The sequence below is a fragment of the Falco rusticolus genome, chromosome 12 (assembly GCF_015220075.1).
Source record: "Falco rusticolus isolate bFalRus1 chromosome 12, bFalRus1.pri, whole genome shotgun sequence".
Classification (NCBI taxonomy): domain Eukaryota; kingdom Metazoa; phylum Chordata; class Aves; order Falconiformes; family Falconidae; genus Falco; species Falco rusticolus.
In genome coordinates this window covers 25,589,793-25,612,306 of record NC_051198.1, presented here as the reverse complement: position 1 = coordinate 25,612,306, position 22,514 = coordinate 25,589,793, and the positions used below count along the sequence as shown (strand labels likewise).

At 38.8% G+C, this 22,514-nt stretch overlaps 1 protein-coding gene across 1 annotated transcript in view; it reads right to left on the bottom strand.

Annotated features, from left to right (window-relative positions):
- Positions 1-22,468, bottom strand: part of IARS2 (isoleucyl-tRNA synthetase 2, mitochondrial) — a 28,572-nt gene extending 6,104 nt beyond the window's left edge. Inside the window, exons 1-15 of the mRNA XM_037406030.1 lie at positions 22,194-22,468; positions 21,547-21,669; positions 20,381-20,537; positions 19,244-19,392; positions 19,106-19,155; positions 18,898-19,007; positions 18,722-18,812; positions 18,230-18,345; positions 16,476-16,645; positions 15,520-15,610; positions 15,159-15,310; positions 13,997-14,157; positions 6,381-6,483; positions 5,658-5,751; positions 115-223 (exon numbers count right to left, since the gene is read on the bottom strand). Of these exons, the coding sequence (XP_037261927.1) occupies positions 115-223; positions 5,658-5,751; positions 6,381-6,483; positions 13,997-14,157; positions 15,159-15,310; positions 15,520-15,610; positions 16,476-16,645; positions 18,230-18,345; positions 18,722-18,812; positions 18,898-19,007; positions 19,106-19,155; positions 19,244-19,392; positions 20,381-20,537; positions 21,547-21,669; positions 22,194-22,442 (1,925 nt within the window). The 5' untranslated portion in view covers positions 22,443-22,468. The remainder of the gene's footprint in view (positions 1-114; positions 224-5,657; positions 5,752-6,380; positions 6,484-13,996; positions 14,158-15,158; positions 15,311-15,519; positions 15,611-16,475; positions 16,646-18,229; positions 18,346-18,721; positions 18,813-18,897; positions 19,008-19,105; positions 19,156-19,243; positions 19,393-20,380; positions 20,538-21,546; positions 21,670-22,193) is intronic.
- Positions 22,469-22,514: the final 46 nt, after the last annotated feature.

Below are 22,514 nucleotides of genomic sequence, written 5' to 3'. Positions count from 1 at the left end.
ATCAGATACTTAGTAACTGCTTGATTTCTCTTATTTACACACTGCTGCCCACACTATCAAAAGCCTGATACTTAATAAATAAACTGGCAATGTGTTTGCAATTCACACACTTACTTATATGGTGCTTTTTTCCTTGCTGCCACGCTAGTTAATAGAGAGGATTGAAACCAACCTCCCAGCTGGTCTTTTCCTTCAAGGTATGTATCTGCTCTTTGCTCTGCACCTTTAAAACCAGAAGATTTTGTTTTAAGTATCAACCTATATCTTCAAACAATTAATACACTTAACAGAAAATCTTTGAAAGCGATTAGTGAAACTTACTCTGCTCTTTCTAAACCCAGTAGGTAAGTTGCTTTTAGAAATTGTGTAGAGTTACTCGGAAATGACACAAGCGATTCATTAGTATCAGATTTTTTTTTTAAATCCAAGACTCACTGAACCCCAAAATGTATACGCTTGCTTTCACCCAAACAAAATAATAAATTATGAAAATAGAAGCTAACATGCTCAGAGCACTTCATAAGAAGTTATCAAAATACTTCCCAAGTACTCCTAAAGAAACCGAAGGACCCAAGAAAAGATCACATGATTTGGAATTAATAAAAATCTATGCTGCAACCTGAAACTTCACCAGTTGGGAATTACTCAGGATCCAAGTCACAGATGTAACGTGCCTGACTAGCCCGTGTAAGGCATCAGGTATTTTCAGAGGAGACCAGGAAGCTTTGGCAGTGACCGCAGCTCACCTGCAACAGAACTTGTATTTCTGATCACTGGTGTTCCAGGAAAATTAAAAATTTCAGAAAATAAGGGTTAGGACAACACGGGAATCAGAAAGCCTGTTGTGGGAGACAGGGGTGTGGAAAAGCCTGGCTTGTTTAGCTTATCCAGGCGAAGCCTGAGTGGAAATATTACTCCCTATAACTACACAAAAAAGAGGAATGCTAGAGAAGAACAACTGGAGCTAATCAGTACTGCTGGCATCAGAAAAAAAGATAGTGGGCTACAAGGCACATAGTCTGGGTATTAACTGATTGCATATTGCAAACAGAAGAGCAAACCCAGCTTTCCCACAGGATTGAAAGAGGGCAGCAAAGTTTTAATCCCTTTGCTGGTGGCATTCAGCCACTGTACAAAAAAGGTACAAGACTTGTTGACTCAGGAAGTCCTTCCTCATCCTAAAACACCCCGACAGGTTGCCATCAGAGTCGGAAGAGAGTAACATGGAGCACAGCAGAACACGCAAGTCAAAGTCTACACATGTGCCACGTTACACACATCTTTGGCAGGAATGCAGTTTTGACTTGGAGCTGGTGGCGTAATTTTCCAGATATTCAGACAAAAGTAGTTTCTCTACTCAGTTCTTATCTACTAGCTCCTTTTATCCTCTTCCTAGGACCCCTGAGACAATGCTTCTTTCTACTGCTGACACACTGGATTTATTTGTTTAACTTCATGGAAGTTTCGATATTTAGATCCATCCTGCAATAAAAGGAAGTTCAACATTACAAAGGTCAAGGCCATACGGTGCCAGCTAGCTCGGGAAAAACGTGTGGGTGGGTGTTATGGTTTTTAAACACATTTCTTTATTTCTTCAAGAAAATCTACAAAGAGTTTGGGGGTTAAGAATAGAGTAAGTAGGGATCAGCCTTTGCGTTGACAGACTGCAAAAATATTTATAAGAACAAGATTACAAAAAAAAAAAAAGGAGTATTTGTGGTGAGGAATAAAATAATAGTGGAAAATCTGTAACAACACATTTGTTATTTACAACTAGTTTACTAGCCACTGGTTTTTAGAGAAGTGAACTTTTCATGGAAATGGCAGTAATTACAACTTACAGGAGAGAAGAATTTAAACAAACAACTGATGACAAACAGCAAACTGTATTGGTCTTTTCTGACGGGAACTACATCTGGCAGGCTGGCTAATGTAGCTTACAAACTTAATGGAGGCCTGATGAACATTTTATCTCTGCAAAATACAAACATGGGTTTTGCCTACACAAAGCCTGCCTTTGAAGTAGCTCCCCTACCACAGTTTCATGAAAGTTGCAATGGTTATATATAAATTAATTAGAACAGTATGCAAGTTTCTTTGTAACTGGAAGAGTATGTCCGACAACCCAGAAGAGACTTTCCAGTTGTTTATTTTACACCGAGGTACAGTACATAGGTCATTAAAGAGAATTACAATTTATGATCCTTCTGGTTTAGATTTCAAGATTCCATATCTTTGATCTCACAGACTTTGCCTTTTAGATTAAACGTATTGTATTTTAATGCCAGGAACGAATCAGCTAAGATAAATTCAAGTCACTCAGTCAGCACAAAAATTTTAACTACTTAAAGATAGGTAAGTTGTAAAATAATCACATTCATTCAGTTAAATATTACTCAATAAGATAGGGAAAAATGTTATGATGTTGAGAACTACCATCATTGTGATACAAAACCATGGGTAAAAAAAGCTGTGTGACTTTTCCCAATGGCTTAACACGCCACAGTAGAGTCCCGTGTGCATTTTTACACGAAATATTTTGAAAACTAATAATCTCAAGGTGGTAGTGCAGCTGGCACTCTGCCCATAAGGAAAGCATCAAGACCTGTAGGAGAATTTTAAGACAGAATTCTCTAAAGTGGATACTCCAAAGACAGCTACTGAAATTCAAAAGGCTGAACACAAACTGCACTTCAAAGCAAGCAAGAAAGAAAAGTCCGAGGCACCACAGCGTGGTGTATTCAAAATTAGCAAGTGCTTTTGAACCAGGTTTTGCTATTGCCACAGCCTCTTTTTGGAGGCAGCGTATTAACACTCTTCTACCTCACAGCAATACTGTGTATTATTATCATACGTTATTCATGCATGAAGCATTCAGACTTAAATTTTAACATTGCACAAAAGAATATGGAAACCCTTCTTTCCAAAAATATCCGAGACGTGTAGCAAGAAACAGGATTAGAGAGCACAACAATAAACTGTTCAGTGAAAACAGCGTTAGGCAAACAGAGCACTAAACAAGCAAACAGAATTCCCAGAAAACTTCAGTAACAGTGAGTTTTTCAGAGCACGTTGCACTTGCGGATCTGCTCTCAATGGTGCGAGTGGGGTAGGTATTTATTTTATTTTACACGTAATCTAGTTATAACTGTACACTTTTGGGTTTGTGACTGCGGTTGCTAAATTTTAGATCTTAGTGTGTAAGTTGCACTCTCCTACCTGCCACCCTGATGATGCAGAACGGTTTGGTTAATTTGCCATTTAGCTAGAAGTGGTACCTTGGACAGACCTAGGCTGGAAAAAGGAAGCCAACCATAACTTAATGGAAAAAGAACAACTTTTAAGTCATTTCCATTAGAACTATCCCCCGCCTCTGGTAGGAAATGCACCAGGGAAAGCGTTACAAATACAACTGTATCCACACAATCTAGGGTTTAGGTCACTGAGCTTGCTGTCACTGGGCAATTCCTTTAACCTGTTCGAAACACTCATATGGCAGAATTTCCCTCTCTCCTTCCTCCTCCTTGTGTCCTTCCCAACCTGCCATATTTTTTGGAAGCAATCTGTGCAGCCATCAGCTAAAGGGGTGAATTTTGTAGCTGCTGCATCTTATTTAGCAAGCTTGGGCACAGCTCGCTAAAGTCCAGTGAGAGCTCAGGCCTAAGCTCCCCAAGGTGCAGAGACACTGGTGAGAACAACTTATTTTTGCGAGAGTGGAACTGGCAGGGAAATCTGCAACACCTTTTATTCCTGCTGGTTACTAACAGACAGATCATTAATTTATAATTTTCCATAGCTCGAGTTCACGGTAGAGAGAAACAATTGACCATTATTCTCAGTTTTAGCCATCTATTCTACTCTCCAGTTGCCCTGGACTTAACTCACACGCTGTGAAATAGCCACCGCCGTGCACGACACTGTCATCAGAAGGCAAGCAAGAACCGCTGCTGTTATCGCTGATCTCCTGCCACAAACCCACCAGGCAGCAGTTTACAGGAGCATGCCAGCTTCCATATGCCTCTGTGCTTTCATGAGTTTGAGCCATGGGAAGTTCTTCCTGGTATGACATCCTTTAAGCAATTTTGGATTTGTGTATTTCATCCGTTTTCCCCCCAAAAGTACTTGGGAAAAGAATCCCATCAGTTTGTTTGTAAGCCTTGCCAATTATTTTTAAAGAAGCAGGAAGAAGTTCTGCAAAAAGTTTGAAAAGCTGGAGCATATTGGGAAATATAAACCTACTAATTCAACAGCTTCTCTTGCAAAGTGCATTTTTTCAATAAAAGATAAATTAAAAAAGTAATTTTATATGAATCACTGAGACTGTACTTCCACTTCTGGCAGTGGCTGGGAGCCTCAATTACATAGGAAAAAAGGTAATGCGACTTCCGTGCCACTTCTGAAGATAAAGGGGCTTGCGAGGTCACACTGTTAGTCCTTCCCCCAGCTTTTGAACCTGTGAGGCCACTCCAGTCACGTCAGACAGCAAAAGCAGGCGCCTTACACACACCAAGTTCCAGCAAGTTTCATGAAAATAGCTGACTAGGTAAAGAGGAACTTTTAATGGTTCCATGAAAGAAGAAGTCTGTACTGTGAAAGACCCAACGTTTATTAGACATTACAGAATCCATACGGGAGCCTTACATAAATGAACAGTGAATCAAGAGTATAGATTCTGCTGTTCCTTATAAAACAGGATGCCTTTCTCTACACAGGATTAGAGGTAGTTTTCGCATACTGAAGTGTTAAGCCCTTAAAGCACGCAAATATGTAACTGTGCATAAAATACCACTACTTTGTTTTACCTTTCAAAACCAAACCAGGAACATTTTGAAAAGTTTGAACCTTAATATATGTAAAATATATTTAAAAATACATGTTTGCTGATGGTACTGTTGCCTGAACACGTTGCTAAGAAATAAAACCTCTGGTAGTAACGTGTTTTATAATTCAACAAGATTGTTATCATGCAATTGTGTACTGAGGGATTAAAGTCCAACAGACTTGATGTAAAGGACCAGACTCCTCCTTTAGAAAGGACTCCCAACTTCAGACTACCCTCCAGGCAAACAGTGTATATTTCACATATTTTTATAGATCTGCTGACTAGAAACTACTGGCAGTAGGATCTTTATATAGCATATAGCAAGCATAAATATTTTAAGCCACAATATACTGCTTTAGTTACTGAAAGTAATGAGAAGTGAAAAAAGTACACCTATGCTGTTATAATTATAAAACTCACTTAGATTCAACAAATGATCTCAGTTTTGTTCTGCTTCAAATAGCACGCACAAGCAAAAAGTGAAATTTGTTAACTGAAAATAATTTAAGAGTTACTAGCTAGCAGCAAAGTACCTTGGCCATTTGTGTCGCGAAACTTAAAACAAACATGCTCTGATTAGAAGATATATGGTATACCACATGGCCGAATCAGTCAGAACGGAATATTAGAAAAATCTCAACCTCAACTATGCTGAAAATGCATTTGCCAACATTTAGTCCTTATCTTTACAAGCAAGAGCAGCTACACCAGAAGCCGTAACAGGTTTGCTGTTGGCATAACCTAGTTCAGTTTTGCTGATACTAACACCATCGTGCAAACAATTATATTTGTTTCCAAGTATTTTAAAAGAAAGATCAACATATTAATTCTGTACCTTCCAAAACATGAGCCCAGGAAGTTCCACTGTCAAACCAGATGTCTAGGACATCCTGTCCCTTGACGTAATCCAAAACATCATGACCACCAGCCTACAGGAGAACAATTATTAAATAACGCAAACAGAATACTCTGTAATGCTTGTCAAAACTAGAAATGAAGATTTGGTTTTTGGACCAGTTTTGTACGGCTCTGCTACCAATTTTGTGAGTGATCCAGATTATTTTGTATCAATTTTTCACAACAGTTTTCAGATAATTACTGATGAAAACCCAAAACAGAACAAGGAAAAATTACCAAAAAAATGGAGATGGCAGAGTAACACTACAGTTTGTGTGCTAGCTTAAGAACACAATTGTTAAAGGAACAATAAAAAGTTAGGAAAAACTAAATAAAATTTCTAATCTATTTTAATGATATTTAAACAGTTGATATATATTTGGCCTCATAATTTGGTTTATTAGGATGCCACTTTCCTCCTGAACTAAAAGGAGGAGGATGGAGTTCTCTGCCTGTGAGAAAATCTGATTGTGTGTATTCTGCCACGCTCAGATTTCACTTGCTGAATAGTCTTTTCACAGGACACCTTCTCACGAAGGTACAAGATTCAGAAGGATCATGGGAGCAGATGAAAGTTTTATATTATTCCCCATGGCTGAACTGTCTTGAGCGCCTTCTGTATTTGAAATTACCTTCAATTCAATTAGCGTCACAAAATTACCTTTGCTACAGCTTCTTTTGATAGTAGTTGTTCGATAGGGAGGGTCCACCATGCATCTGTTCCTTGCTGCTCCACTATTTTGATGACATCTGTGATAGTGTCACTGGGTTAGAAGGAAAAAAGACATTTATGAATTGATGAGTTAATCATACCTTTCTACAAGTATCCCTGATCCAAAGCGGTGAGATATACTGATAAAGAGATAAAGCTATTTAAACCTGTGATTTTCCAGCTTCTAATCCAGACATGACTCCACAGAGCTTTCTGCCTGTATTAAGACTTCCTACTTTGGTCTTCCAAGATGGGTAAGGTTGTGCAAAAACTGGACATATAGAAACCCGCATGTATCCAACGCAGCTTTTTTCTGCAAAAACTCAGGAACTGGGCACTCAGAAAAGATGCCCGCAGCTTAAAACCTAAAATCTACTGCACTTGCTATTTCTTGACCTTGAATTTAAAGAAACTAAACAACTATTGCCCTCCCTAAATATTTGCTCTCTTTGACAACAGGCTTCTTTTCTCCACTGGGTAGAGACTTTGAGAACTCACGTGGAAATGCAGTTAGTAAACTGCAGAATTTTGAGTAACAGGCATATACATTAGACTTCTGGTTGCCTGGATTCCCCTTTTTAGCAATTTATTTTTTAAATGGCAAGAAACACATATATAAATATATTAATTCCAATAATGTGGGAAACTGAAACTTATGTGCCCAGTAGAGGAATGATCATTCCACATGCAGTCTGAAGGCAATATACGAGTTCATATGGTATAGTGCCAGCCAGGACAAAGGTACTGAAATAAACAGATACTACAGAAATAAGAAAAATAAACCCCCCAAAAACTAAGCGCTTTTTCTGATGTGAAGAGATAATGCAAGCACAAGGCATGCAGTTCTGTGCACTATTTGTGACAAATTCAATCATGGTCCCCAGTAGGTAAGGCTATGGGGAATTGATTTTTTTCTCTCATTTAATGCCAAGCCTAGACATAAATTAAGATAGCTTAAAAACCGAAACAAACCCCACAAGTCTGACTCACAGAGCACTGACTAAAGAGGTGATTTTTAAGGCATCTGCTGTATTCAGGGAGTACAGCAGATCATCGTGAACTGCCAACTTCAAACTAAAACCACTACGTTACCCAAGCCACCAGAGATTTGTTTTTAACTTGAGAAATGAAGACTTAACTAATTAACTAACTTCTTGATACGGTATTGCAAAAGGGGAAAAAGTAAACCAGCGATCTAACATATTTTTCTTGAAACCACAAAAGGCAGATGATCTAACTTCTTTAGTATCATCACTGAGTTTTGCATCTGGACTTCAGCACAGTATTTTTTCTGCGCTGCTAGTAAGTTGAGCTACATCACTACAACATTTAGCGGACTCTTACACACAGAGTTGAAGCATAAAACTCCACGTACTCCAAGAAGATGAAGAACAAATTATTATTTAATTGCATGACATGAGGTGCAACAGCAAAAATACATGCAGTTTTGCTTGTAATTGTAGGAATAACATTGCAATGATAGACCAACAGTTTTGGATTACTCAATCAATCACAAATTAATCAATTTACTTTTCAAAGTAAATTCCTGTAGAACACGCCAGAATGTTTTCTGGAGAGAAAACCCACTAACCAATAACACTCACAAAGCGACAGCCAGCCAGCATACCCCCGCCATTCTGACCCTTTCAGATGAGAACGGGTATCGTTCACCTTCTAGTTTATTATGATAGGACACAATTTATGGCTTTTTAATATATCTGCAACATTATCTTGGTAAAACAACATTTAGGAGCCCTGGTTCTGAATGGTATCTTTTCCTTTCAGAAATATTTGTACAGAGGCCTATTTGCCTGTATTTCCAGCTGTGAAATGTTACTTCTCCAAGACAAAAGCAAACAACAACTCCAGTCCTGATAGATAACTGCTGAATAACCCTTACGCCTTGCCTCCCTCAGGCTAAACCTTCAAATTCAGAAAGCTGCCAGGAAAAAAAAAAATAATCCAACAGGCCAAGAAGAAGTGCGTTTGTGCCAGTCAGACTCAACTATTCCACGGAATTTGTCTCTCTTGCATGTTCAGGACCTTCCACTGAAGAGGCTGGCTTTACACCCAGACCTTCAATGATGACCCAGACCGTAGCACCTGGGAACATTTTAGAAAAAGCAATGCAAAACATCATTTTTCACTCCTTGCCAACAGAAGGCTCCATCCTTGATTCTTCTCAAATACACTATCAGTGTATTTTTAAAGACAATTATGGATAACTAGTTGTCTTCAAGTGCGTATTTCAAGGGCTCTTTCCACAGTTCAATGTCTTCCTGTTACTGGCCAAGTCTTACCCATGGAAGTCACCAGCAGAAGACAGGGTAGCTAAATTAAATAGAGGAGTATTTACCCTCAGATGTGCTTATTACTACATCAGATGTTACTGCATGTTGAGTGATTCATGGAAGAAGTTATTCAGTGCTCGGGGCTCTGCCATCAAATTAGAGCCAGAAAATTTTTCTAATCAAGAATCACACCCGTAACTAGTAGAGAAAAAGCTACCAGCATGCCCTGCAAAGCAAGCAGAAAACATAAACGGGAACTAAAGTTGTCATCCACATAACTTTTCCATATTGCAAATACATTTCAGTAGAGGGACATAAACTCTAGTGATGAATTCATTTTCAACCCATATATTTTTCAAGCATTCAACAGGTATTTGATGATATCAACATCAGTAGGGATTTTTAAGAGGTGACAAATCCAGCTACAGACCAGAACTAACAGCTACCTTGGACACATGTAGGAGTATACTCTTAACAACGTTTTCCAGCAACTGTCTGGATTCAGTTTGATTGCAGCAGAAATCTCAGTTTGTCAGATACTCTATGCTTGAAGTAAACGAGATACAGCCTGAAGGGCCAGACCTATCACACAAATATTTGGAGAAATTAACAACGGGGATGGAACCTGAAACATCTTGTTAGTGCAAACTGTATTACCTGCAGCGAAGATGAACTGTTCTCCTTTCCACTGGAGATGGGGAGAGGGAGAAGGAGGAAATAAAAACTTGCTATCAGTCTCCCTTGGGAAACCATCAGAAAACGACTGCCTTCATTTACAGTAAGTATTGCCAACGCCACACAAGAGTTGTCTACCATTGCAGATACACCGTTACTACAAAACCTACTACGGACTAACCTTTTAGCCAGCGTTATGCAACGCAAAGGCTTACATGATTTTGAAGACACATTTTCATGACACATGAACTAATAGATACGATTATGCTACAGGTAAAGGTTTTCAGACAGCTGAAAAGGTCAGATTTGTGTTATCAATCACTCAGAAGAAATAAGGAGTCGGTGACTGTGAAGTCAACATTGTATCGAACAATATACTCAAAATTCTATCACAGTTTGAAATCAAGTGGGGAAAAAATTTTTAGCCATCTAAGGGGTTATTATTATTATTTTATTCAGTTTCCCTACAGACTAACATTAACAGGCAAGTGTTTTATAAGAGGAGACAGTTAAGACCAAAGATTTCCAGGATACCATTTCAACAAATACTTTTTCGTCCTGTAGTTTGAAAACCCCAAGACAAACAAACAAAACTTCCCCTCGCCCCGTTCCTCTGACCTTTTCCTAGGATCCTTATGATTAACTATTACCACAAGAGAGAGAAAAGCCTGCATCTGTATTGTAATGAGGAAGATTTTTGCCAAGTACCTTTATGTAAGGTACAAGTGAAAACCACCTTTCTCAAATAGCTACTCATCACTTTATAATCTGCAAGCTTCAACGTGAGCATGATAATTCACCGACTTAGCAATAAACACCATTGTAAAACTTTGCCCTGTATTCATACACTATCTAGAAGAACTTGCATTACGTGTCACTTGTTACGTTTTAACACTGACACCCCTACGGCAATTCACGCTACCACGACACCAGCCAATCACTCTGAAGTCTGATATTGATTATGCTGAACACTTATTTAATGTGTTAACAGAAATTAGGCAGCACTAAGATCTAGTCCGGAGGAGAAGAATACAGTGCCTGATGTTCTCTCGACCTCTTTTCGAACAACAGGGAAGTGGGCAAGTCACCTTCTTTTTTTATGTGACTGTCGATAGTGCAGCAGTAAGTATTTCTGTTACGGTAAGCTCCTATTGCTTGTAAGTCACTGAAATGTCTTCATATTTTAAAAAACATATTAGAGCACAGGGTAGATTTAGTTCAAAAAGTTTGGGGTTTTCTTTGTCAGAAATTGAAGTTACTTGTTAATCAAAGTCACAGAGAAGAGGACAAAAGTTCTCAGGCATTACAATAACCTTAGCAAAAGTACTCGTTATCACCAATATCTGAACCGCGAATTTGTAAAGAAGTTATTGCATGAGTTATTTAAGCCAAATTAAACTATGTATCTCACATTTATTCCTTGGTCTGAGCTACTACTGGAAATACAAATCTCTCATTTTACTTCTGGAGCTCTTTCTCTCTTCCATGACTTAGGGAATTTAAATATTCTCTTTAAATCTCTTAAATTTTGAAAGCTGACAAACAGTATCAGTGTTTATTTGTGCATGTTTTCTATTTAAAGTCTGGTTTTCTCCAGCTGTGCAGAAAAATCGCACAGAGTCTTACCTCTGTTTTCTTAATGAAAATGGCAATAATGAAAAAACATTCTCTCCTCTCTCTCTCATATAGGGTTTTCTTATTTTATATTTTTTTAATTCCTGATTGCAATATAATGTGATATACTCTGCATAAAGAATTTAATCATCAGTAGCATATTACGTTTATAACTATGGCCAACAGTGTCATACAATCAAATGTCTTTTAGGGCTATGGGGGCCACAACAGCGAACAGGAAGACTGACGGAGATCTTGCACCAAACTTGTTGCACACAAGATTACAATCTAGCTCTTCGCTTTCACGTTAGAAAGACAGGATTGATGGTGTGGGAAAAATACTCCGTTAAGAGACGAGCAGTTGCATCTTGAAAGAGAAGCCTTCTGCAACCTTTCACATGACAAATTCAGGGGAAACTCAGAGGGAAACACAGCAGTTTATTTTAGGGATTTATTTTTCTTCTTAAAAATATGTTTACAGGTGAGACAAACAGGATCACTAAAGACCAACCATTGGTGCTCTCATATGTAACAGCAACTCCATGTGGACTACACTGACTTCCAGTGGAGATGCTGTTACTTTTGATAGCCACTCAAAAACTCCAGACGGCTGCTACGGGAAGCACATTTATCCAGCATTCAAGATAAGAAAACAGCTTTTGTTTTGAAATGTAAGTTCTTTACTGTTGTTTTAATGCTGTTAATTATTCACACAATCTGAATATGTAACTTCTTCAGCATTAGAAGTAAGTCAGCAACCCACTGCGATATGATTTTCAGCTATCACAAATTTCAGATATCACAAAATGATAATGCAAACAATAACAAAACACTTCGGCTTAGCTGTTTATTTCAGTAAGAACTGGTGTCCAGGAAAATGACCTATGAATTGACAGACTGCTTTCTAAATTTGCCTGTCATTTCTATAGGCCAATATTCTGTGCACTTTTCCTACTCTGGTTACTGAAGCCTGCTAAGCTAACTTTAAATACTTATAAATGAGCGTTTTACATTTTTCTTTGAAAATTGCACCTCTACTGTACAATGTTAGAAGTAAAGAGTACCGACTACAAATAAGCATCAAAAGCTGTCAGTCAAATGAAATAAATCTACTTTTCAAGCATATTGGACAGGTCTCTTTTTTCACCCACGCCAAGTGTCTCTCTTTTCCCCCCAGATCATTCCTAACCAGACATGCCATACTGCCTCTTTGTTCCTTCACCTGCCCCCGTGACTGCTAGGGCAACACCTACACACAAAGTTCGAGTTGTTAAACTGTTGCAGTTTATCACACCAAAATGCCCTGATTGCCACATAAGGTACAACCCCAGCAATAATCTCACACAACTCAAGCGCTTACAAAAGACATGCTTTTTAATACAGCTCACTGGCTTTCAAGGTAATTTCACTACAACCTAAAGGAATTTGCATGCAGCCCTCCTTTCCAACGCTTTCTGTACCAACTGGGTCAGCTCCTCGATGTTCTGAAGGAGCTATTGCTTCATGGTGCCTTTCACATTTAACTACCAACTGCTGAACTGTTTTTCACTACACTCTTATTTTGCTGCTAAACCACATATTTACCAATCTTAAGCAAGCACAAGTAATACAGTCAAGCCTACTCTTTAGATAAGCCTAGAACAAGTATTCCCCAGAAACTCTATTTTTTATGTGAACACACACTTACTTTTTAATACAGTAACAATTTTTGCCGTAAAATGATTTTACACCCCACAGAGCCTCCATCCATTTATTTCCTGATGTGTGTCAGCATTATTCAGGTACTATAAACGACTACAGTTATTGTGCTTTTTTCTCACAGGTATTGCCTGCTGCAAGAGAGTCAAAGTACGTATCTGTGCACCTACACACCCAGTCGTACTAGGTGAAGCTAAGGGCTAACTGCTTAAAGTCCATTCCCTGCTCCCCACACCCTAAGCCTCACCTACTACTATGCTTCTGCGCTCAGCCCAGCGGCTGGAAAACGTGCTGGACTCTCTGAGGTGTGTTTATTCAACCCCAGAGTAAAAACAGTTCTGCAACACTACAGTTCATCTCCAGCTATGCAATCTTATCATCCATAATGAATCTGCACAAACGACTGTAAGGTTAAAGGTGTGTAAAATGGAATTACACTAGCATCTCTCAAGACAGAAAACAATTATGGAAATAAACAATTAATGTGGAACTGCACAATACTATTTCTATAAAATCATTCCTTAGAGGATATTCACAAGTCAAAACATCTGTTCCCCTATTACTCCTTAAAATGACAGAATAGCATCGTATTTGGTTGAGTTTTCTTGTTTTAAAGCATAGCTTGGATTTTCTCAGCATTGCATTGTCTGGAATTCCTGAAATGCATTGTTTGCAATATCTGGATACTATTAACCAAAAAGATGGCAGAATAAGGCCAGCATCTGAAGCTTTAGACGTACCAAATCATATAGCTAAAGGCCAGTCACTCGCATTTATCGAGGCTCTAATTTTATTCTGAAACGAGGTGCAGTTATTTATTCTGCAACCGATTTGGTTATTCCACTTCAGATATCTCATTGTCCCTACTCAATTGCCAAAATCTATTTTAACAAAATATCTGTATTGTTCAATTGACAGTGCTACAATTACAGTTGCATTCTATTCTAACTACAACCTGCATCTTACTTCTTGCTTAAATAGAAAGGCCAGTGATAACTGCCAGCTCACTTAACTTGAAGATGAGGGCTGAAAGCAGCAATTACTATCAAGGGGACTTTTCAGGTAACTTAAATATCTAAGTAAATTGACTCCTATTGCTTATGTACAAGCCACCTTCAGCAATGAGTTTTCGCTTGTTCTAATTTATAGCTGAATTAGTTCTGTGGATAAACAGCTACAAGTAAAAGTACATATTTGTACTTAAAGAGTTAGAAGTCTTATAATATTGTGGTACAACAAACAGTGCTCATTCTTTCGTTTTTCAGTACAAAAAAGCTAGACAAATACCTGTTTATCAAGCATTCTCCTGTGTTCTTCTGATAAAAAACAGGAATCGGGACACCCCAACATCTTTGCCGTGATATACACCAAAATGTCCTTCTGTCCAGCATTTCGAGCATTCTGTTCACTGCAGACGTAGGAATAACTTTCACTTTTTTCAGCACTTCCTGTAAAGTAGATAGTGAATTGTTGAACATGCTTCAGCATTCAGACACACACTGTCTGTGCTACCAAGTAAAAAAAGGTATGCGTCTACACTTGCACTCCCAGTACTGAATCTACAGTACAGTTCTTGGGCAACTGTCACATTTACTCTGTTTACTTCACTGCATCTTGCTCTTCAATAACACACTTTGAACGCTGTATACACTGTACCTTTCCCCACAGAGCAACCAACACCTTTTTGCCAGCTCCGATTCTCTAGCAGACACACCCCGAGGCAAGTTAGAAATGGCACTAGTGTCTCTAGCTGAAGATTAATAGCTCAATGTGCCTTGTGCTCTTGTCTGCTTTGAAACCCCACCTTGATACATACTGCCTGTATTACGGAGTCTGGGGTACCACTCACTGCCAACCCTGATGAGTAACACCGTATTTTCCTTCATTCTAGATACAGATGAATACGGAATAAACACCTCATGCCCTAATTAGAATGAAATCACTGTTACCCAAGACAGCCTAAGGTGCTGGTCTGAGTTTTCTGTGTGAATGTACATTATTTCAAAGAGCACTGTATATTAAAAAAAATATGTTTTACAGTTATTTAAAACAGGACTGTGGCAAAATTAACAGAGGAGCAAACAAAAATGTCTGACAATGCAAGGCTACCACAACAAAGGCAATTTTCATTGTAATAAAATTGTGTCTTCTGATATAATTACCTGAAACTTATTTTTTAAATTTTTTTTTGGGAAAACCTCTAAGAAACTTATACATCTCCTGTAAATACACTGAACAAATCTATCAGTCAGTGCATTTGTTCTGCATTATATCATTATTTAAAAAAAATAACATCCACCACTTCCACAAATGATTAACGCTTCTCAACTACTGTTTCTAAACCCTAGAGAATAACATATTCTGGAGTGAGCTATAGCACAGTTGCTTTGCTGATTCTAAATGGCATCAGCTGTCTTTAAATGTCTCTTAACAAAGCAAAATTATATACCTGTGCTGTAGCCTTGACACTTGCTGTGTTTACAAACCACTGTTTGCTGGCACGAATAATCATTGGTTTTTTAGTCCTCCAGTCATATGGGTAACTGTGCACATATTTCTCTTCTTTTAACAAACTCCCAGCTGCCTGAAGCATCTGAATGACTAAGAGAAAACATAAGGCAGGATTAAAATCGAATTTGAACATACTGCTACTGTTGACCTCAATTCATTCCTATAAATGATCAACATATAATAAGAAGTGGTTGTGCCTCATCCATATTCAAAATGGGTTCAGTTTATACAAACCCTCAAAATATAACTGCAGGAATGTAACCGATAAAGTAACAAATAGCTCAGCATCAAATACTCACCAGCTTCATTCCCTTCTTCAAGGACATTCTTGTTTTGAAGTTCAGGACCTGCAGCTTCCGTAAAAAACCCACCTTCATCTACAAGGCAATCCTAAAAATAAATACGTTAATCATGTCAATAAAACACCATGTGGCAATTGATCACCTTTTTTGTGTTCAAAAATGAGTTAAGTACTCCGCTGAGTAACTACTTTTTTGTTGAATACCAAAGTATGTTATATCTAAGTACACTTCAGATTTAGTGAATTGCAATTCAGTAATCTACCAAGCAAGTGAATTTTACGTATCAGAAGAAGGGAGCACCGTTACATTTGCAGATATACCACAACTGCCTTACATCAAGTCACTGGTTAGTATTTAAATGGCTTCTCAAATTAACAGTGAAAACCAAATCAAACAAACAAACCCCCTCCAAAAAAATTCTACCCCCAAAAAACCCCAACCAGAAATAGAGTATAATCAGGTTTTAGAACATCAAGCTTAACCTCTTTAAAAAGGTAAAAGATAAAAGATGCATCTTCGCCTCCATCAAACCCAAACTGGTCTGCATAACTGAACTGTATTTAAAACAAACTTTACTGAAGAAGACTAGTAATAATGACCTACATAACTGGTGAATTACTGGTCTGCAAGATGCAGCTTTAAAAACAAATTTTGAGTCTGAGAACTGTTGTCTGTACTAGCCTTTAAAATTAAACAAAAACAGAGAGAGAAGAGAAATCTGATTCTGTTCTACCACTTCCCTGTAAACTTTCATTAGCAGATGGATGAAATATTTCCTTTCATTTTGATGCAGACTTTTCCAAGGTTAGTCCTGCATTCCTGCAGACCATTAGTAATACTCACGTGAACGCTTCACAATCTTTTCAAGTTTTATGCACTAATTACAACAATCGCTTTAAGAGCACATGATCAAACAGTTGCAGGAAATCAAGGGCAACAGCTTAAAAAAGTACCGTTGGTAGCTGATGGTGGGAGGCTACGCTGTAGTCTTCCATACCATGAGCCGGGGCTGTGTGAACTAATCCTGTTCCTTTTGCCATTGTCACGTGATTCGCAGGTAACAGAGGGGAGACTCTGCCAGGAATTGTGGGATGAGCACAAGAACCATCTACCAGATCTGCACCTGGGGGTGGAAAAAAAAAGCCAAAAGAAAACCACAATTCATGCATTCTGCTTTTTTTATCAGAGAGCAGAAATGGAACAATTGCTCAGCAAGTGCACGCACAGGATACTATTCAGATGTACTACTACTATATTTTGTTTGTGGGTCCCTGTCCAAATGCTTTCAAATTCTCTGCATTATCATCTTGCACAGTTTTTCTTCATTTGAAGTGAAAGCTTTTCTTCTACCTTAGACAATGGTATTCCATATACAGACACTTCACATACACCCATTCCTTGGGGACCACTACCTCGGTGTTCTGGAAACAGATCACAATAATGATTTAGAGGGCTAAAACCCTTGAATGTGGGATCTGTTTCTAGTTCTGCCACTAAGTACTGATATTATCATGAACAATTGATTTAAATCCTTTAAATTACATACAAATAAAGAGAGTACAGCACAAATGAAGCTGGTGATGATTTAGGGTTAAAAAAAAAACACACTACTGAAGAAATCTTAGTAGTAAAGACATCGTCTTCACTGAATGCTTTCTTCCTAGAAGGAAGATGTTTAGGAACTGCTGTCAGCCAGTTAGGTACACAAATATAGAAAGGTAACAAATACAACTAATTACTGAATATATGGGAAGAAAGTAAAAGAAATTTAATATTAGAACTTCCTCTTTTTCAAGAGGGTCCTACTGTTGTATGTTATCTGAAAATCATGTGATTCAAGAAGGTGGAACCTGTGAGAAGAACACCTCCAGGTAATTTTGTCATTAGGTACAGCCAGGATTATTAAGCAGAGAAACAGAATTTTTTTTTCCCTCTGAAAAAGAAGGCATTGAAAGACATGAAAACAACCTAAAAAGACAAAATAATAGAAACAGACTTCTCACCTCCTTTAGATATGCATATTTCCAGCACTGAATCACTGATAAAGGCAAATGAATGAAGTTCACAAACGACACATCAAATACCAATTCATGACACTGGTTCAGAAGTCTGTCTATTAAGAAATATCACTATGCAGTTTGTCAGGATACAAACTTAACTGCTTCAGTTTGTCTGTACAGACAACAGTCACCTACGATACCTCAATAGTCTTCCTGGTTATGGTGAAGGCTTGAGATACCCCTTAACAATGAAAACCGTGAAAAGTAACATAACATGACAACAACAGCCGATAGTGCTACCGATTCTGCTACACCAGGAAACGTCAATGGTTTTTGTAGAATTTGGCCATCAGGCAGTCAGCAAGCATACTTGTAATTAGCCCTTTGTTCTCATCAGCCATGGATGAGAAAGACAAAATGCATTCAGTGTAATTAAATCTTGATACTGAACAGACTTCCACTCCATGCTTAAGTTTTCCAACTGTGAATCCAGATTTTAAAAGGTACTTGGAAATCTGTGCTACAAAAATTTGAGCTACAATACACCAACAGTAAACCTGATAGAACACTACTCCTCTTTGTATTACTTTAGTGAAATGTGTTCTCAAAACAAAACCAAACATAGTAAGACATCAAATCTGAAGCAGTTTTCAGACACGTACAAGCAGATTTCTAAGTAATTTAAGACTAACAACATCAAAACCTACCTTTACACGTTGACATAACCTCAAACTGCATGTCCAAAATGGCAGCCGTAGATTCAACTCTATCTGCAGCTAGAATGAAGTGTTCACCAGTAGTTGTACATTTCACAATTGAATATCTGCGATGAAAATATCTATTTGTGATACTAAGTAATTACGAGCACTATAAAGCTATAAATTGTTTAAATGCTCTCTAGAAGACACCAAAATACGTTTAAAGATCTACATGTCCAAATCACTCATAAACCTCAAAAGAATTTCAAGATAACATAAATCAGAAAGAACTTAAAAAAAATAAACCTGAAACCAATAATTAATATATTAATAGAGATACAGAACAAAGCTTACGATTGTGTCACTTAAGAAGAAAAAAAACCCCAAACACAAAAAAGATGCCTTAAATAAAATGTAATGATAGTCCAGAACATTTTAACTTCACTGATAAATATTGATAAGGACTGATGCAGATCACTGAACAAAGTTAAAGACACATACGCTGAATCTGGCATGTAACAAACTGCTTGATTGGCTGGCACAGTCCAAGGTTGCGTGGTCCAGACTAGTGCACTAGCAGGGGATGATCCATCTATAGATGTAAATTAGAAGTACATTACTTACAATTGTAACAAAAATAGAAATTATCAGTCTTAAAATCTAAACAGAAGCCATACCTATCACAGAAGTCAGCTTAGGCGGTGACTTTAAGAGGGGAAATTTCATATAGACAGAACGACTGACATGCTGCTCGTTGTATTCAAGCTCTGCTTCAGCCAGCGCTGTCCTGGGTAGATACCAAACAGAAGTTAGCACACTCGAACATGCAAAGCTGTTGATATTCTCGCTAAAATTTTGAAGACAAAACAGTAACTTGATTCTTACTTTGCTGAAGGGGACCAGAACACAGGTTTATAGTCCTGATAAATGAAACCCTGAAGAGGACAGGGAGGGAAAAAAGAAAGTTAGGAGAATCAAAACTCATGACAAATCAACACAAACTTCAAGGAAGGTTCAACATACCTTATCATACATTTTATAGAAGACTCTCAGTTGGTTTGCTTCATACTTTGGATCAAACGTACGGTAGCAGTTAGCCCAATCTGCCATTATGCCCCAACGAATGAAAGCGGATTTCTGCTTCTCAATTGCTCTTTCTGCAAATTCTCTGGCTGAAGGGAATAGTTCCATTAAGCTCATGGTTTAGGTCACTAAGATCAATATAATACCATTTGAAATATGCTACTGACATTTTTTTACAAAAACCTGAGCTGAACTTATTTGAACTATGCACTAATTATCGATGTGTATTAAATAGATTATTATGGCTCAAAAAAAAATATGCATTTCAGAGAAGCAGTTACATAAAGTGACTGCAAGAGTAAAAAGATCCAGCAGTGGCACTTTTTGACTAATACAGGGGCATAAAGCACAGATATCTCTAGAATAGAAACTTTCTTTTTAAGGAAGAGGGGAAAAAGTAAGTATTGAACATACGAAGAACAATTTCTCAAATAACATAAAATAAAAAAGTGAAAATTAACTACTACTGCTGATGCTGATCCAACCCTGTCAAAACAACATGCGTCTGAAAATAAGTTAGCCCATTTCATTGTTGCAATTTCAAGCTAAAGCAGTTTAAATTGCTCGCTACAAATAGCTTTGCAGCTTAACGTTGATGTCTTCCAATACATAAAATATTTGAAACTATTTATTCAAAACAGTATCCATATAATGCAGACTAACTTCCTCTGAAAGGATCATCCCTATAGTTTTGCGGTATTGCTAAAAACACAGTGCACAAACACATTCCTACTTATAACACTAAGCCAAGCTGTCCTGACGCTTTATTTTTACATGCATCTTTTTAGCTCCTAACCAAATTCAGTCTTTAAAAACCAAGAGGATGTCAATCTGATAAGCATCAGTTTCATGCCACTACACAGTTAAGCAAAGCAGAAATCCAAATCCTCTGCCCTGCCTTTGTTTTTTAAACCCATTGTCAGTGCTATGTATGTCCATTGCAGTAAAAAAAAATCAAGCCCATGTTGCATTATCTCCTTTCATAAGATTCATTGCACTCGATCTACAAAAGAGGAGTAGGATGTACACATACTTAGGCCTACTTTTTCTATAAAGCTATCGCGAACAGTAGTTTACCTTTCCGTCGAATTTCCATTGGTGAAAGATTTTCAGCTCCTTTGACTTCTGACAATGCCTTCAACTCAATTGGCAATCCATGACAATCCCATCCTGGCACGTAATGTACTTTATAACCTCTCATCATGTAGAAACGATTAGTGATGTCTTTCAAAATCTGAAAAGACACAAGAGTCTGTTATCACTTCAGCTCCCCCATGTGGAATAGCTTCATTATTAATTATGATCCAAGCAAATATAAAATGCTGCATGATTTGTTTATATTTAAGATTATGCACTTGTGATTTTTCTTGTGCATCATTTTGTACTTTGACAGAACCTCAGAGGACCTCTGATCAAAGGCATTCACGTTCAGTATAACCGAAATCTATAGTTTATAAACTTGCAAGACTTAAAGTGAACAAATCCTACTCACTCTCATTTTTAAAACGTTGACCTGGATCTACAGCGCTGGCCTAGTGCCTATTACTGCAGTCCAGGCTTTGGCACTAGTACTGCAAGAAGCTGTGGTCTAAAATGTGGTCATGCATTTTAGTCTTTCCCACCTTGTAGAATATGTAATGCTGTCATTCTCAGGACTATCTAAACATGTCCAAATATATTTAAGAGTAATATTTTAAAGCTGAAATTTGTATTTTAAAAGTCATCAGCATTTAGCCATTGCGATTCCATTGAGAATACCCAGATAAAATAAAAATAAATGGAATAGAATAAATTTACAAAATACTCAAAGGAAAAAAGAATAGCAAGGCACAGCTCAAACATGCATTGCAGTAACATTACATATACACACATAGAAATATACATTCACCTATATGTGTATGTGTGATACATTCAAAACACAAATAATCTGAGCATTTAATATTGCTTGGGAACGAATCACAGGCTGGGCTTTCTCTAAACAGACACTCTCTTTTTGCGGAAACATTCTGCCTCATAAATTAACACTCAGCATACAGGTACCACATACTACTATATGGTGTTTATGTCAAAGCATGGTATCTACACAGCCACAGTATTTGCTTTTTAAAAGCGCCATCTACCAAAATACCGAATGCTTTAAAGTGTTCTTGGTTTAAGTGGGAATAGAGAACACACAGGACATTATAGGAAGCGTTTACTACTTCAAAACTACTAGTAAAGAGTATGAACAAGCAAACATTTACTTTATTTAATGCATGGCCAACGTGAGGGTCTCCATTGGCATAAGGTGGTCCATCATGCAGACAAAATTCCTGTTTTGTTTTCCTTTGCCTTTGCCACAAATACAGTTCCGAAAAACCGCATTTCTGTAGAGACAACAAGCAAACACCTAAATCATCACAGGTCTTTACGCTTCCAAAAAGCCTGCCTTTTGGCTAGATGATAGAATACGTAATAAAAGCAAACAAAGAAATTAACACACACGGAGCATTAACTTTTCTAAGTCTGTAAGAGGAGATGTTAGTAGTTTAAAGACATTAAAATGCCCGAGACAGGTATAATACTAAGCTGTAACATCATTATTCTGGCTCTCCACTGTCACAAGGGTCGTTCCTGCTTCTCCAAACGAAACCATAACAAACCTGCGAGTGCCCAGACCATCGGTAAGTAGCCGGAGACCCCGAGCTCCAGCTTTCTCCAGCGGCCAGCTCCAGAGGGCCTGGCCAGGTGCCCGCGGGAGCCCAGCCCCACCGGGGCGGCTGAGGCCGCAAGCGGGGCCCTGGCCCGCCACCCCGCGCTCCCTCCCGGGCCAGGCCCCACCGCACCGGCCAGGGCAGACCCCGCCCGTCCGGGGCCACGCACCCCGCGGCGAGCAGGCCCCGGCCGCTACCTGCTGCGTCTCCAGCTCGGCCTCGGGCTGCAGCCGCCCCGGCAGCTGCGCGGGGAAGCGGCTGTGCGGCAGCAGGACGGTGTCCCGGTACCGCGAGTCCTGCCGGTTCTCCTCCAGGGGCTGCCGGCTCTCGGCCTCCGAGGCGACGGGGCGCGCCCAGCCCCAGGCGGCCCCGGGCCGGGCGCGCAGCCCGACCCGCGCCCGGGCCCCGGCCCAGGCCAGCGGCGGCGCCCGCCAGGCCCGAAACATCCTCTCGGGCCCCGTGCGACGCGCGCGGGGAACACTTCCGCCTGCGCTACGGCGCGCGGGAGGGGCCGCCCC